At 44.3% G+C, this 17315-nt stretch overlaps 1 protein-coding gene across 3 annotated transcripts in view; it reads left to right on the top strand.

Moving 5' to 3' along the window:
* Positions 1-17315, top strand: part of ASXL1 (ASXL transcriptional regulator 1) — a 177204-nt gene that overhangs the window by 49941 nt on the left and 109948 nt on the right. For all 3 annotated transcript variants that reach the window (XM_069243388.1, XM_069243391.1, XM_069243390.1), the window contains 2 exons: positions 11453-11576; positions 11892-11989. In XM_069243388.1, coding sequence (XP_069099489.1) covers positions 11453-11576; positions 11892-11989 — 222 coding nt within the window. The remainder of the gene's footprint in view (positions 1-11452; positions 11577-11891; positions 11990-17315) is intronic.

A 17315-nucleotide genomic window follows, 5' to 3' on the forward strand; every position in this document is an offset into this window, starting at 1 on the left:
GTCAAGACAAGGGTGTCCAAGACTTCAACAGGGGGTGACCAAAAGAAAGGGGTCACAAAGACTCCCCAGGGGAAGGGTGATGAGACAACCAAAACTAAAAATAGTAAAGAGTCTTCTACAGGCCCCCAAAAACCTGCACAGGAGGGTGGGCCCAGAGCCTCTTCACAAAACAATGGGTACAAGGGTAAAAACTTTGATCCCAAAAAGGCCTGGTGTCATAGCTGTAAACAGCATGGACACCAAACTGGAGACAAGGCCTGTCCCAAGAAAGGTTCCACTCCAAACTCCCAGCCAGGTAACACTGGTATGGCTAGTCTCCAAGTGGGATCAACAGTGTGCCCAGAGCAAATCAGGGTCCACACTGAAGCTACTCTAGTTTCTGAGGGTGGGGTGGATTTAGCCACACTAGCTGTCTGGCCGCCTAACATGCAAAAATACAGACAGCAACTCTTAATTAATGGGACTAGAATAGAGGGCCTGAGGGATACAGGTGCCAGTGTCACCATGGTGACAGAGAAACTGGTTTCCCCTGGCCAATACCTGACTGGAAAAACTTACACAGTCACCAACGCTGACAATCAGAGAAAAGTACATCCCATGGCAATGGTTACTTTAGAATGGGGAGGGGTCAATGGCCTGAAACAGGTGGTGGTCTCCTCAAATATCCCAGTGGACTGTCTGCTTGGAAATGACCTGGAGTCCTCAGCATGGGCTGAGGTAGAGCTAAAAACCCATGCAGCAATGCTGGGTATCCCTGAACTGGTGTGTGTGAAAACAAGAGCACAATGCAAGGCACAGGGTGAACAAGTAGAGCTGGAGTCTGGAAGAATGGCCCAGCCTACCAAGAGAACAGGAAAGTCAGTTGGGAAACCAACTGCAACACAGCAAAAGAAAGGGAACCTCTCTTCTCAGGAAGAAGTTCTGCCCTCTGAGGGAACTGAGCCTTTGGAGCTTGAACCTTATCAGGTTGAGCTCTTAGGCCCAGGGGGACCCTCAAGGGAGGAGCTGTGTAAGGGACAAGAAACCTGTCCCTCTCTTGAAGGCCTTAGGCAGCAGGCTGCTGAAGAGTCCAAAGGCAAGAAAAATGGAACGCATAGGGTCTATTGGGAAGATGGACTCCTGTACACTGAGGCCAGAGACCCCAAACCTGGTGCCACTAGGAGAGTGGTAGTGCCTCAGCTGTTCAGGAAGTTCATCCTAACATTGGCCCATGACATTCCCCTTGCTGGACATTTGGGACAAACCAAGACGTGGGAGAGGTTAGTCAACCACTTCTACTGGCCCAATATGTCCAACATGGTTAAGGAGTTTTGCCTCTCCTGCCCCACCTGTCAAGCCAGTGGTAAGACAGGTGGGCATCCAAAGGCCCCCCTCATTCCTCTTCCAGTGGTGGGGGTTCCCTTTGAAAGAGTGGGTGTGGACATAGTTGGTCCACTAGAACCTCCCACAGCCTCAGGAAATATGTATATCCTGGTAGTAGTGGATCATGCTACCAGGTATCCTGAAGCTATTCCCCTTAGGTCGACTACTGCCCCTGCAGTAGCCAAGGCCCTCATTGGTATCTTTACCAGAGTGGGTTTCCCTAAGGAGGTGGTGTCTGACAGAGGTACCAACTTCATGTCAGCATACCTAAAGCACATGTGGAATGAGTGTGGGGTGACTTATAAATTCACTACACCATACCATCCACAAACTAATGGCTTAGTTGAGAGATTCAACAAGACATTAAAGGGCATGATCATGGGGCTCCCAGAAAAACTCAAAAGGAGATGGGATGTCCTCTTGCCATGCCTGCTTTTCGCTTACAGAGAGGTGCCACAGAAGGGAGTAGGATTCTCACCCTTTGAACTTCTGTTTGGTCATCCTGTAAGGGGACCGCTTGCCCTTGTTAAAGAAGGCTGGGAGAGACCTCTCCATGAGCCTAAACAGGACATAGTGGACTATGTACTTGGCCTTCGCTCTAGAATGGCAGAGTACATGGAAAAGGCAACCAAAAACCTTGAGGCCAGCCAACAGCTCCAGAAGTTTTGGTATGACCAAAAGGCTGCACTGGTTGAGTTCCAACCAGGGCAGAAAGTCTGGGTTCTGGAGCCTGTGGCTCCCAGGGCACTCCAGGACAAATGGAGTGGCCCTTACCCAGTACTAGAGAGGAAGAGTCAGGTCACCTACTTGGTGGACCTGGGCACAAGCAGGAGCCCCAAGAGGGTGATCCATGTAAACCGCCTTAAGCTCTTCCACGACAGGGCTGATGTCAATCTGTTGATGGTAACAGATGAGGATCAGGAGGCAGAGAGTGAACCTCTCCCTGATCTTCTGTCATCAGACCCAAAAGATGGTACAGTAGATGGAGTGATCTACTCAGACACCCTCTCTGGCCAACAGCAAGCTGATTGTAGGAGAGTCCTACAACAGTTTCCTGAACTCTTCTCCTTAACCCCTGGTCAGACACACCTGTGTACCCATGATGTGGACACAGGAGACAGCATGCCTGTCAAGAACAAAATCTTTAGACAGTCTGACCATGTTAAGGAAAGCTTCAAGGTGGAAGTCCACAAGATGCTGGAATTGGGAGTAATTGAGCGCTCTGACAGCCCCTGGGCTAGCCCAGTGGTCTTAGTCCCCAAACCTCACACCAAAGATGGAAAGAAAGAGATGAGGTTTTGTGTGGACTACAGAGGGCTCAATTCTGTCACCAAGACAGATGCTCATCCAATTCCAAGAGCTGATGAGCTCATTGATAAATTAGGTGCTGCCAAATTTCTAAGTACCTTTGACTTGACAGCAGGGTACTGGCAAATAAAAATGGCACCTGGAGCAAAAGAAAAGACAGCATTCTCCACACCTGATGGGCATTATCAGTTTACTGTTATGCCCTTTGGTTTAAAGAATGCCCCGGCCACCTTCCAAAGGTTGGTGAATCAAGTCCTTGCTGGCTTGGAGTCCTTTAGCACAGCTTATCTTGATGATATTGCTGTCTTTAGCTCCACCTGGCAGGATCACCTGGTCCACCTGAGGAAGGTTTTGAAGGCTCTGCAATCTGCAGGCCTCTCTATCAAGGCATCCAAATGCCAGATAGGGCAGGGAACTGTGGTTTACTTGGGACACCTTGTAGGTGGAGGCCAAGTTCAGCCACTCCAACCCAAGATCCAGACTATTCTGGACTGGGTAGCTCCAAAAACCCAGACTCAAGTCAGGGCATTCCTTGGCTTGACTGGATATTACAGGAGGTTTGTGAAGGGATATGGATCCATTGTGACAGCCCTCACTGAACTCACCTCCAAGAAAATGCCCAAGAAAGTGAACTGGACTGTGGAATGCCAACAGGCTTTTGACACCCTGAAACAAGCAATGTGCTCAGCACCAGTTCTCAAAGCTCCAGATTATTCTAAGCAGTTCATTGTGCAGACTGATGCCTCTGAACATGGGATAGGGGCAGTTTTGTCCCAAACAAATGATGATGGCCTTGACCAGCCTGTTGCTTTCATTAGCAGGAGGTTACTCCCCAGGGAGCAGCGTTGGAGTGCCATTGAGAGGGAGGCCTTTGCTGTGGTTTGGTCCCTGAAGAAGCTGAGACCATACCTCTTTGGGACTCACTTCCTAGTTCAAACTGACCACAGACCTCTCAAATGGCTGATGCAAATGAAAGGTGAAAATCCTAAACTGTTGAGGTGGTCCATCTCCCTACAGGGAATGGACTTTATAGTGGAACACAGACCTGGGACTGCCCATGCCAATGCAGATGGCCTTTCCAGGTTCTTCCACTTAGAAAATGAAGACTCTCTTGGGAAAGGTTAGTCTCATCCTCTTTCGTTTGGGGGGGGGTTGTGTAAGGAAATGCCTCCTTGGCATGGTTGCCCCCTGACTTTTTGCCTTTGCTGATGCTATGTTTACGATTGAAAGTGTGCTGAGGCCTGCTAACCAGGCCCCAGCACCAGTGTTCTTTCCCTAACCTGTACTTTTGTATCCACAATTGGCAGACCCTGGCATCCAGATAAGTCCCTTGTAACTGGTACTTCTAGTACCAAGGGCCCTGATGCCAAGGAAGGTCTCTAAGGGCTGCAGCATGTCTTATGCCACCCTGGAGACCTCTCACTCAGCACAGACACACTGCTTGCCAGCTTGTGTGTGCTAGTGAGGACAAAACGAGTAAGTCGACATGGCACTCCCCTCAGGGTGCCATGCCAGCCTCTCACTGCCTATGCAGTATAGGTAAGACACCCCTCTAGCAGGCCTTACAGCCCTAAGGCAGGGTGCACTATACCATAGGTGAGGGTACCAGAGCATGAGCATGGTACCCCTACAGTGTCTAAATAAAACCGTAGACATTGTAAGTGCAGGGTAGCCATAAGAGTATATGGTCTGGGAGTCTGTCAAACACGAACTCCACAGCACCATAATGGCTACACTGAAAACTGGGAAGTTTGGTATCAAACTTCTCAGCACAATAAATGCACACTGATGCCAGTGTACATTTTATTGTAAAATACACCACAGAGGGCACCTTAGAGGTGCCCCCTGAAACTTAACCGACTATCTGTGTAGGCTGACTAGTTTTAGCAGCCTGCCACAAACCGAGACATGTTGCTGGCCCCATGGGGAGAGTGCCTTTGTCACTCTGAGGCCAGTAACAAAGCCTGCACTGGGTGGAGATGCTAACACCTCTCCCAGGCAGGAATTGTCTCACCTGGCGGTGAGCCTCAAAGGCTCCCCTCCTTTGTGCCAACCCAGCAGGACACTCCAGCTAGTGGAGTTGCCCGCCCCCTCCGGCCAGGCCCCACTTTTGGCGGCAAGGCCGGAGAAAATAATGAGAATAACAAGGAGGAGTCACTGGCCAGTCAGGACAGCCCCTAAGGTGTCCTGAGCTGAGGTGACTAACTTTTAGAAATCCTCCATCTTGCAGATGGAGGATTCCCCCAATAGGGTTAGGATTGTGACCCCCTCCCCTTGGGAGGAGGCATAAAGAGGGTGTACCCACCCTCAGGGCTAGTAGCCATTGGCTACTAACCCCCCAGACCTAAACACGCCCTTAAATTTAGTATTTAAGGGCTACCCTGAACCCTAGAAAATTAGATTCCTGCAACTACAAGAAGAAGGACTGCCCAGCTGAAAACCCCTGCAGCGGAAGACCAGAAGACGACAACTGCCTTGGCTCCAGAAACTCACCGGCCTGTCTCCTGCCTTCCAAAGATCCTGCTCCAGCGACGCCTTCCAAAGGGACCAGCGACCTCGACATCCTCTGAGGACTGCCCCTGCTTCGAAAAGACAAACTCCCGAGGACAGCGGACCTGCTCCAAGAAAAGCTGCAACTTTGTTTCCAGCAGCTTTAAAGAACCCTGCAAGCTCCCCGCAAGAAGCGTGAGACTTGCCACACTGCACCCGGCGACCCCGACTCGGCTGGTGGCGATCCAACACCTCAGGAGGGACCCCAGGACTACTCTGATACTGTGAGTACCAAAACCTGTCCCCCCTGAGCCCCCACAGCGCCGCCTGCAGAGGGAATCCCGAGGCTTCCCCTGACCGCAACTCTTTGAACCTAAAGTCCCGACGCCTGGGAGAGACCCTGCACCCGCAGCCCCCAGGACCTGAAGGACCGGACTTTCAGTGGAGAAGTGACCCCCAGGAGTCCCTCTCCCTTGCCCAAGTGGAGGTTTCCCCGAGGAATCCCCCCCTTGCCTGCCTGCAGCGCTGAAGAGATCCCGAGATCTCTCATAGACTAACATTACCAACCCGACGCTTGTTTCTGCACTGCACCCGGCCGCCCCCGCGCTGCTGAGGGTGAAATTTCTGTGTGGACTTGTGTCCCCCCCGGTGCCCTACAAAACCCCCCTGGTCTGCCCTCCGAAGACGCGGGTACTTACCTGCAAGCAGACCGGAACCGGGGCACCCCCTTCTCTCCATTCTAGCCTATGTGTTTTGGGCACCACTTTGAGCTCTGCACCTGACCGGCCCTGAGCTGCTGGTGTGGTGACTTTGGGGTTGCTCTGAACCCCCAACGGTGGGCTACCTTGGACCAAGAACTGAACCCTGTAAGTGTCCTACTTACCTGGTAAAACTAACAAAAACTTACCTCCCCCAGGAACCGTGAAAATTGCACTAAGTGTCCACTTTTAAAACAGCTATTTGTCAATAACTTGTAAAGTATACATGCAATTTTTACGATTTGAAGTTCCTAAAGTACTTACCTGCAATACCTTTCGAATGAGATATTACATGTAGAATTTGAACCTGTGGTTCTTAAAATAAACTAAGAAAAGATATTTTTCTATATAAAAACCTATTGGCTGGATTTGTCTCTGAGTGTGTGTACCTCATTTATTGTCTTGTGTATGTACAACAAATGCTTAACACTACTCCTTGGATAAGCCTACTGCTCGACCACACTACCACAAAATAGAGCATTAGTATTATCTATTTTTACCACTATTTTACCTCTAAGGGGAACCCTTGGACTCTGTGCATGCTATTCCTTACTTTGAAATAGCACATACAGAGCCAACTTCCTACAGTCACCTTTAATATTACCAAAAGAACAAAGACAATGTCTGATATCATCTTCCGTCCAAGGTTTGCTGCTTGCATAAAATTGTCATTGATTACATGAGGGAATATGATTCGCATACCATTGAATTTAGACCTGATGGTGTTAATTAGTTATTAATTTCCTGTGTTAAGCCTTTTCATGCAGTTTCCACTGCTACAATTACTAGGTGGGTCAAATGTATACTGCAAGAAGCTAGTGCTGACGTACAAAAATTCCATGCACATTCCTTGAGAGGTGCGATAGTCAGCGAAGCCTTATGGAAAGGTGCAGAATTGGAAGACGATATGAAAGCAGCTGATTGGTCCAACGCTGCCACTTTTACTAAACACTAACGTAAACCTATTGAACACGTCATATGTTGTTTTAGAGGACTACCAACGTGCATTATGGTAGCCTGCGGTCTTGTAATGAAATAGTGATTCTCAAAGTTTTAATTACCGGAGAATCTACATTTCATTAAAGACCCCGAGGCTAACATCTCTCCCTCTCCTCCCTCCTGATATCTTTTAAGGCTTAAAGACTTAAGTACGTAATATGAATATGGTTTTTAAAAAAAAGATAGGAAGAGAAAAAGTCCTATCTGTTTCTACTTGGAGTTTCAATAGTATATATAATTGTCAAGTGTACTATTTGTTTATGATACATTCTTCGATCATTCTGGTCTAATCAGTTTTTCAGACATTTCACAGTGAAGTGATTTGATTCTTCTAAGTGACCGTTTCCAGTTTCTTCATGTTTCTCTTCTTTTTCCAAGAGACGAGTCCAAGTTTAGTTTGTCAAGTTGTGCATCCTAAAGAAGATGATGGTGCTGCGCATGGACCTTCTTATATGTTGTTATGGATTCATTCTAGAATGTTATGCTTTATGACGCAGTGTACTTTTAGGTGCTGCTGTGTGGAGTAGCATTAAAAGATTTATGCATAATGTTAGCTTCCGGTCTTTAATGAAAGTAAGAGTCTCTTGACATTAAAACCTTTGAGAATCACTATTCTCCCCACCTCTTATATTTTTTTTCCATATTCTGTACCAAAACTGCAGTCAGTGTGGAAGAATTGATCTGTCCTTGGAACCCCGTCAATTGACTTAATCCACTTTTAGTTGGAGGCACTTTAGTACCTACTTTAGTATTAGAATATTAATGTTTGTTTCAGATAACTTTGTTTTGGATTTTTCATTGAGAAAAGCATTTATTTTTTGGTTTTAGTCATGCGTGGTCCACAGTTGAGTTTGTTGCTCACTTTGTAATTTCTTCAACTTGTGGATCTTGGTTTCCACTTTTGGGATTTCCTGTGGTACTGAAAAGTTAAAAATACCATAGTGCAGCATTCTTTGGTGCGGTGGAACTTGCATCGTACAGTAGTGTTTTCAGGTAATAACTTCATTCCCCCACTTTGCATGCAGAGTGATATTGATACTTTCACCCATTTAATCCTCTTCTGTTCTAGCGACCTCAGTAAGATGTAAGGCTTTGTTTCCCTTGCCTGGATAGCAAGTCATGATATACAGGATAGAGCCGAAGTTATCTGGAAGCATTCAACTCTGATTGACCTGACTGATTTTATGCTGAGCTAGGCAATTAGCACAGGGTACCTGCATTTGAACATCAGAAGTGGCTACAAACAAGGCTACCAATTGTCGCTAAAGAATGGGATCTCTTTGTAGTACCCAAGATAGAAGCGGCGAGGAGAAATTTGTTGTTTGGAAATGATATTGAATCCCAAATTTGAAGCGAATAGTGACGGGACGTTACAGTTCTTGCTTTTTATGGCTTTCTACTGCTTTTGACTGTCAACGTGGAAGTGAGACTGTTTTGATTGAAATTGCCACATTTTACTATCCATTTATAACCCTTGCTGTGCGTTTTGTTTTTGCCTTGTAGAGGAGTAAGAAATGCTGGGTAATGGTGTTTCATACGTCTGCTAGTTTGATGGTGGAACTACAGTGTTTGAATGTGATCCATTTTTGTGCTTTTAGAGGTTTACAAAGCAGCGCCTTTGGTAATTATTTCTTTTTAGATTTCTTTATAGCGCGGCCATCTAAATTTCTTGTTACCAGTTCTTTGGGTCTAGCTCTGCCTGTAAGCGTATTTCTTTTGCTGCATATTATTTTTTGTTTGTTTTTATCATGCTGACTCCTAGGAATGGTCTAGGACCATTAGAGTGGTTAAGGGACTATTTTACATCTGAAAAGTAAGCTCAGTCGTCACTTTAACACGTTCGGTTATTTTCTCCATAATACTTTTACACAGAGAGCATTCTTTTTTACTGCATTAAAAAAGCCAACATGCGTAAGCCTTTATGTGCTAAACTACACTTGTTTGTGCAATGCAAGCAGCATTTGGGCCTGCAAAGCAAGTAGCATTGGTGCATGTCTGTTTGCATACTTTGGCAGAAAAAAAGCCGGAACCGTATACAGTATCAGTGCTTGTGTCAGAGGTTTCCTGGCATCAAGGCTTTTTAAAACAAAAGATCTGGTGCAATGCACATTTTTAGGGACACTGACTAGCACGAGACCTAACATATATATATTTTTTGTTTATACCCTCTAGTCTAAACCATCCACAATGTAGTGTGAATTAGGTTATGATTTTCAGATGGTTAAATGAAGAAGGCTACTTAGTGTGGATTGTACATAACAGCCAGCTATGGAAAATGTTTTGCGGACTTATTCACTAAGAGTGTGGTTTTATTTGAGCTGCCTTTAGCAATGCAATGTGGCTGTGAAGGACGGAGTATGATGTACTTTTTTAAGTACTACTTGCATTCAGCGGCCTGTAAATGGCCATCAATGCTTTTTAACGGTGCCTTTTATAGGTGTTTGTAGACAAGAAGTTTGTGGTTTTGGCAATGTTTACAAGCATTTTACAGTGTCTCCTATATTTCTGGAGGCGTGTATCTTGGCATATCTATATATTCTTATGTGGAGTAGAATAAGAGATTGGGTTTACCTTCAAAAGACAATATAAGAGCCAAGCTAATTAAAAAAAAAAATTTAAAAAAAATTTGAGAATAAGATTTTTGATAGTTTAGTAAACTTACTTGCCTGGGTGAATTTTTACCAATAATGATTTTAAACATTGATTGCAAAGATTCAAGAAAGCATACCTCTTCCTGCTGAATGCCTTGACAGTGTTGCAAGGCACAGCATTTCCATGCTATGTCGTGTGCACTAGGTCCAATATTAACTATGTTCTCGTCGTTTATCCCAAATAAGAGTGAGGGGTTTACAAATTTTTTTTTTTTTTTTTTTTTTTAAATTATACCTGTTCTCTAAAGTGAAGGTCAGTCCCACGTTTTGATCACGAGGGTTAGTTAGTCTTTGACACCAGGGCCATACAGTCCTTTAGGTTGAGGCCAGTAGCTCCCACCCTCTTTTAACCAACCATACTGGTTTGCGTGTTAAAATGAGTACACTGTGTTCAATGAAGCAGACTTGCGGAATTCATATTACACATGTTAAATTCATTCTAGTTAAATCTTTCTCGACACAGTTTAGACAGTACGGCTCAGCATTATAAGGGGGCAATAGCTCAAAAGAGAGTGGGTACTGGAACCACACTTTCAAAGCGCTCAGATTAAAAAATAAAAAAGTAACAGTCAAAGCTAAGGGTAAGTAAGGCAGTACTCCCTTAAAATGTTATCTGTTGCCCATCTGCTATAACCCCCCGAAAATATTTGGAGAAGGCCTGCATCTGAATAGAAATAAAATAAATAAGCAAAATGACCGGAACAGAGGGCTAGTGAAATTTTGGTATTATGTTTTCAGTGGGGCATCACTGTAAAAATGGAGTGTCACTAAGTAAGAAAACATCCATTCGTGTCTGAAAGCAAATCTTAGACTTGCTTGTGCTGCTTTTAAATTCCGACGTGGTGGAATACATTCATCGTCAAATACATTGCAGTCCTGATTTATGCCCATCCATACAATACTAGGCGGCTGGCATTTATGCCCTGCATTTTTCCTTCCCAGTACTCATATGCATTAAGGAGATTTTGTGGGGGTGGGGGGTGAGGACAGCTATTTGGTGCATAGGATGCTGCTCTCCGTACTGAATGGCGTTCATAAAGGACTGAGCCAAATCTTTTGCTTGGGCCTTGGTTGTTCCATTGCATTGGTATTTGCATAGTGATAATTCTGCCGATGGTATGGTAAAGCAGCCCTTTGGCTTCCACTCTGGGGCACTTAAAATGATGGAATTATATACTAAATGGAAGTCTTAGTTTGAAGGAAGTGCAGTGTTGAGAGAGGTGAAAGTGGTTTGCATTGTATTACAAAAGAGCAAATATAGTTATGATTAGGGTCATTTGTATGGGTTTTGCTATCACTGTATCCGTGTTGTGCACCAAAAATATTAACATTCCAGGAGTTATGATGAAGGAAAACCTTTCATTAGCTCTTCATTTTAATGCTTAGACTGAAGGAACTGGGGTTAGCGTTTCCAAAGGATGTTCCACATCTCACACCAACTTTCACTGTCGTACATGTTGAAGCTGGCAATTGCTTCAGGTTCCAGGGGTTGAGATCAAACGTTTTATATTTTTCACTGTCATGGAGTTGGTTGGGATATACATGGTGGTGTTTCTGCATAATGGCTTGTGTGTTTTGTGTTAGAGTTCATATTTGAGTTTCCTAGACTATCAGGTGGGTTGGAAAGTATTGCATCTTAATGGAAAATGTGACCGTTAGTGAATAGGATGAGATAGATTAGCTGTCAAATATAATGGTTGCAGTGGGAAGAACCTACTCAGTGGGTCGTGGATAATTCAAAATTGAGGGCAAAATGGGGTATGTTTTAGGACTTATTGTTTGCGAATAGTGATTGGTGATATTTCTGATGTCTGCTTGGCTGCTCTCCATTGTGATGCTGCATTGTAAAGTCAGTCCTGTGGGGTTTTGCCGGTTTCACCACAGAGGGATGCGCTGCAGTGGTCTCGAAGCCTTACTTTGCCTGTGAGAGAGGAACAGGGTGATACCCCGGATGGAGAAAGTTCTGGATCCAATGAAGCCAGCACTCTGAGCGGAGCTGACAATGATGGTGAGTATCTACAATTAACTTCTCCTAACCCCCCCATTAGAAGGGGTCAGAAATCGCTGTCTGTTAGTACTATCTTATATATAGTAATGGACTGAATGCTCATAAAATAAGGTCTACATTAATGCTTGGTGTGTGGAAATGGACGGTTTGAGGAAGTTTATTGTACATTGGTGTACTTTTTTTTCAAAAAAATGTTTATGCTCCTAATCTGGCACATTTAATCAAGTGCCAGATGTATGACCTAAAATGTCTGGATTGCCTTAAAGCAATTAACTTGCACACAGTAAGAACCTTATCTTTGCTGTTATTTTAAAGGATCTCCCGAGGAAACCTCTTCAAATGCATCTTGTTCTAATGAGTCTCAAAGCAAACTGTTGGCTGTTACCAGGGAGACCTGCAGGATTGCCTTACAGGTAAAATCCGGTGCAGGTACCAGTTTTATTTTTTTTGTGTGTGTGTGTTTGGGGGGGGGAGGGGTGGGGGGGGTGAGAGGGAGAAGGCGGGTGAAACCATTTCACATGATGCATGCCTTTAAAAAATGTTCACATAAGCAATGTCTATAGGGGAACGCTCAAATTTATTTTTGAGAGGTTGTCCTGCTTAAGCAACCTCTAAGGTTGGTTTTGTAGCATGAATCTTTTCTGGATTCACATGCTCTGTGCATTGCTCTGTCATCTAGTGGTTGGGTCCGAATTTGCTTGTAAAGTAGTAGTCTTTCCCTTGTGTGATGTTTGTATTATTTTTCTTTTTTATTTTGTTGTTGGGCATCCGTGTTCCTTGCATTTGGTGCCTAGCCTGTCCCTTCCTGACATCATACTTCCTCCCTGGAAATGTCTGTGGTTGCCGCCCTCAGATTCTTTTTTTTCCGCCTTTGGGTTTGGCAGCATTAAAGCATTGAAAAAAAGAATGAGAGTTAAGGCAAGAAGAGGGTGGGCTTGGAGAGAAGCACATTGATTTATACCTGAGAATGCCCAGGCAGGGGGCCCCTGCTCCAGGTGAGCTGGAATATTCAGCATTTACTTTCCGACAAGGTGCCACCATAGATTGACACAAAAAGGATACTCATGAGGTGTGTTACTTTTGTCTGCAACTGAACACCCGAAACAAAGACTGCTCTTCTTGTGCAGTGTTTAAACCAAAGACCGTTAAGGTGAGAAAAAACGGAGGCAGGCACATTACACCAAGCAGGGCCAGAAGTTGACTCCATCCCTTCGAGAACAAGGGTTGTCAGGTGAGGAGGAAGACAGTATTGCAGAGGTGGCTGAAGCAGAGGGCTTGGACGTCGAGATGAGGGTCCTCAACATTGATAAAGAACATAGAAAGCCAAAGGAAAAAAGACCATAGGTAACACCGAAAAAGCATGCAGGGGCGAGTCTTGTTCAACAGACACAAAATTGGGGAAAGTGGCCTCCGCATCAAAGATGCTGCTGACTGACAGTAAGCACAAGTTCCCCTCTGGTCCCATGTGATGGATACTGCAAGCGGCACAACTTCCGAAAAGGCCATGGCATTGAAAAATAACCAAAGCAGAGTGAGATCCCAGAAGCAATTGAGCGAAACCTCGGCAACAGAAGCTTAATCGGAAAGAAAGATTGGTTGGCGGAAATAGAATGCAAAAAAAGGTGCCTCGAGACTGAAATGGCAGCGATTCTTCAAACGAAGAAAGTTTGATGCTTCCCTGAAAATGTATAGGATTCTGCCAAAAGCCTCGACAGAGGAGGCAAAAGATGTTAAAGATCTTGAATAACCCACAACACCTGAACTTCTGGGAGAGGGGGAGCAAAGCATCTTCTTTGAGGAGGAAGAGGACATAGAATCTCATGGGATGTTCCAAGCGATAGAAGGGTTCAAATGCCTCGAGACAGTTGCATGATCTCAAAGCAGACGCCCCAGAAGAGGACAAAGACGCCTATCCTTCGAGGCCTTAACCCCCTGATGACATTGGGATGTATAACTCGCCCATCAAGAGTGGCAGAGGAATAGAACATACAGTTGGAGGAGGAGGAGGAGAAAGCAGTGTCCCAAAGTAAAAAACACAGTACCACCCCATGGATGGCAAGTATACTGGATCAAGGGAGAAAGGCTTTCAAAGAACCAGCAATGTATTGGATTGTAACACCAAGAGTTGACAAGAAATATAAGCACTCCTCAATGGATCCACCTTATATCAGAGGCACCGTATCAGCTGACTACAGTATTGCTGCAACAGCAAGAAAAAGAGCTAATATTCCCACAACATCAGGGCCTCCTCCAGACAAGGAGAGCAAGAAAATGGATTTGGTGGGCAGAAGATTTGAAAGAGGAATGACTATACAATGTCACATTGCAAACTCCAGGGGGGCTCTTAAACAGATGCCTACGAACATTGGGAGGAAATGGTGGAGCTCCATGAAGTACCTCCCCGAGCGGCACAGCGAGAGCTGCATCCCTTGCAGAAGAGGGGGAACATTATAGTAAACATTTGTTTAAAATCAGCACTGGATGCTGCAGATATAGCAAGCAGGCAGATGATGGCAGCGACCTGCTTGGCTAAGAGTGTCTAGAATTAAAAAGCAAAGTCCAGGCAAACATTATCTATACCCCTTTAAATGGGGCAATTGTTTGGCAGTGTGGTGGATGACATTTTACAACAGATAAAGGATAATGAGACCGTAAAACCTGTGGGTGCTTTGCAGTTCAAGGGTAATTTTAAGAAGAGATCACAGTGGCAGTTCCAGTCTACACCACATCAGCCTTTGCGTGGAAGAGCAAGAGGGAGACTTCAGCTACAAAGAGGAGCTGCAACCCCAACCAATAAGTGACTCTGCTCGAGAGCTCCCTCATGCACACATTCCCTTGGGAGGGAGTATAAAGCAATTCTTCCAACAGTGGAAGAAAATTACAACAGACAAATGGATACTAAACATACAATTCAGCTATTTCATAGAAGTAATCAAATTCCCACGAAAGAGTACCAAAGAAGGTGGTCTATACTAAAGAAGAAAATATCACATTGTTGCAGGAAGTACAAGAACTATTTCAAAAGGCAGTAGAAAGAGTACCCAAAAAAGAGATCAACCGGGGGAGCTGCTAACCATATTTCCTTATATCAAAACCAGAGAGATGTTTGTCCAATTCTAGAGCTTCAGATTCCTAAATAAATTCCTAAAGAATCTAAAATTTAAAATAACTCTGCAGTAGGTCATACCACAATAGCAAAAAGGAGATTTCATGGCGACACCAAATGTAAAAGATGCATATCTCCTATATACCAAGGAACAACAATCTCAAAAAATACTTGCGCTTTGTGGTTAACGGAGAACATTTTCAGTTCAAGGTGCTCTCATTCGGAATCAAATCAGAACCACGAGTGTTCAAAAAGTGTTTGGCAGCAGTGGCAGCTCACTTAAGAAGACAAATACATGTTTATCCCCATTTAGACGACTGGCTAATAAAAGCAGATTCTCATAAGAAATGCATGCAGCACATAGACAAAGTGATAGAGAAAAACCTAGATTGTGCAAAGTTACTAACCAAGGAGAAAACATCACCAACACTGGAACAGGAAAAAGTGTTTCTCGGAGCGAGCATCGGTTTGGGGGCGAGGGTGGGGAGGGGGAGTGTATATCCTTGCGGGAAAAAAGAATACAATCCCTACTATAATAAACTTGTCGGAACTAGAAGGGTCATTCTCTGTCTCTGAGGACTGTGGGGATGATGTTACGGAAAAAAGCATCTTGCATACCTCTCATACAATATACAAGGATACACAAGACCAATTCAAGAATGGGTCCAAAATCAAGTCGCAATCCACAGGGAGGTGGAAAGATCCAGTGGTTGTCAAAAGAAAGAAAAAAAAGATGAGATGGTGGAACAGATGCCTTGCACATAATTTTGGAGGCTCATAGGATCAAAGTCAGAGGACTTTGGAAAGATCACAAAGCAGTCCCAACACATCAGTGTAATATATCTAGAGACCGTGTTCCTAGACTTAGTCTTTCAGAAGCAGTTGTGTGGAAAGTAATTGTTGATTCAAACATACAACACAACAACAAAGTTCTGCCTCAACAAACAGTGGGTAACAAAGTCATTCGTACTATCAAAGCTGGCACAAAACATATGAAGGTGGGCCTTTCAGAGACAAATAAGCAGAACTACAAGGACAATATTCAGGCACACAAACTCGAGACAAGCATCCACATTACACGAATGGGAACTCAAAACCACAGTACTCACACAGATTTTCAACCTCTAGGGAACACCAGGTATATATCTGTTGGCAACACAGGAGAACGCAGTGCCAATTCCTAGTGTCAAGACACCCGCAATCCCTTGGGAATGCTCTGTTGATAGATTGATCAGGGAAATTGGCTTACACTTGTCCCCCAATTTCACTAATATGCAAGGTGATCAACAAGTGTGAACAATCTCCAATGACCCTAATTACAATAGCCCCACAGTGGGTAAGACCGACCTGGTTTGCAGACCCAGTAGAGATAGCACAAGACCATGTACAAAAATGACTAGCAATTCAAGATCTAGTCTCAATGCAGAGGGGGAAAACTCCAGCCTCCAAAACCAAAGATGCTGAGTCTAGCAGCTTGGCCCCTCAGGACATAGAATTTGGGCATCTAAATCTACCAGAAAAACACTATGGCTATTCTTAGAGAAGCAAATAGACCAACAGCAAGAAAATGTTACTCAGCCAAATGGAAAAGATATTCAATTTGGTGTTCAAGGCACTCCATATTACAAGACACCTCTAAGGACACAACTGTCTTATGTTACCTTACGCATTTGTTGGGCAACAAACTTAATTATGCTTCTTTTAAGGTTCACTTAGCTGCTATAGTGGCCTATACAAGAGGCCTTATAGGAAGGAGTTTCTTCAATTCAGTAATGGGAAGATTTCTTGAGGTAGCAAAAAGACTAGCACCCCCAAGGGAAGTACCAACAGCAAATTTAAATTTAGTGTTAATATGACTAACGAGGAACCCCTTTGGGCCATTCCACAATGCATCTTTAAAAACTATCACTTTCAAAATGGCGTAATATCAATACTTTGCTATATAGAGAGAGTGAGTTACAGCCACTCACAATACAGCAACCATTTATGCAAATACATGAAGACAGAATAGTCATGAGGACAGACCCGCAGTTCTTACCAAACGTCCTATCCTTTTCCCACATAAATCAGACCATTCAGATACCAAGTTTTTTCAAGATGCAAAAACTCCAGCGGAAAGCGCGCTGCCACCTTGGTTGCAAGAAAGGCCATAATGTATTATTTAGAAAAAACTAAATTAGAAAAGGAAAACAACTGTCTCCTGTGTAACTGTTGTCTGCAATGAATAAACTCGTTAGATGGAGTTCACAACCTATTCGTATGTCATGAAGCTGGAGAAGTTAATCTCCAGACAACCTGGGGCATGCTCAACTCGTGAAAAAAGCACCAACAGTAGCCTTTGACGCAAATATACCATTACAGAAAATTTGCAGAGCTGCTACTTGGTCATTTGTGCACAACTTTACAAAACATTATTGCATAGACATTCAAACAAACAAAGAAGCTTATGTGGGTCAAACTCATCCTCAACCCAACCACCACAAGGCAAAAAAATCAATGCACAGCATGTAAATCCAGAAAAGGTTCATGCTGCAAAATGAAATGTTTTCTTGTAGGAGTACGGTGACCACCATGCACTGACGTTTCCAGGGAGAGCATATGATGTTGGAAAGAGATAGACTAGGCACCAAATA

Source organism: Pleurodeles waltl, chromosome 7, assembly GCF_031143425.1.
Source record: "Pleurodeles waltl isolate 20211129_DDA chromosome 7, aPleWal1.hap1.20221129, whole genome shotgun sequence".
In the NCBI taxonomy this organism is placed as follows: Eukaryota; Metazoa; Chordata; class Amphibia; order Caudata; family Salamandridae; genus Pleurodeles; species Pleurodeles waltl.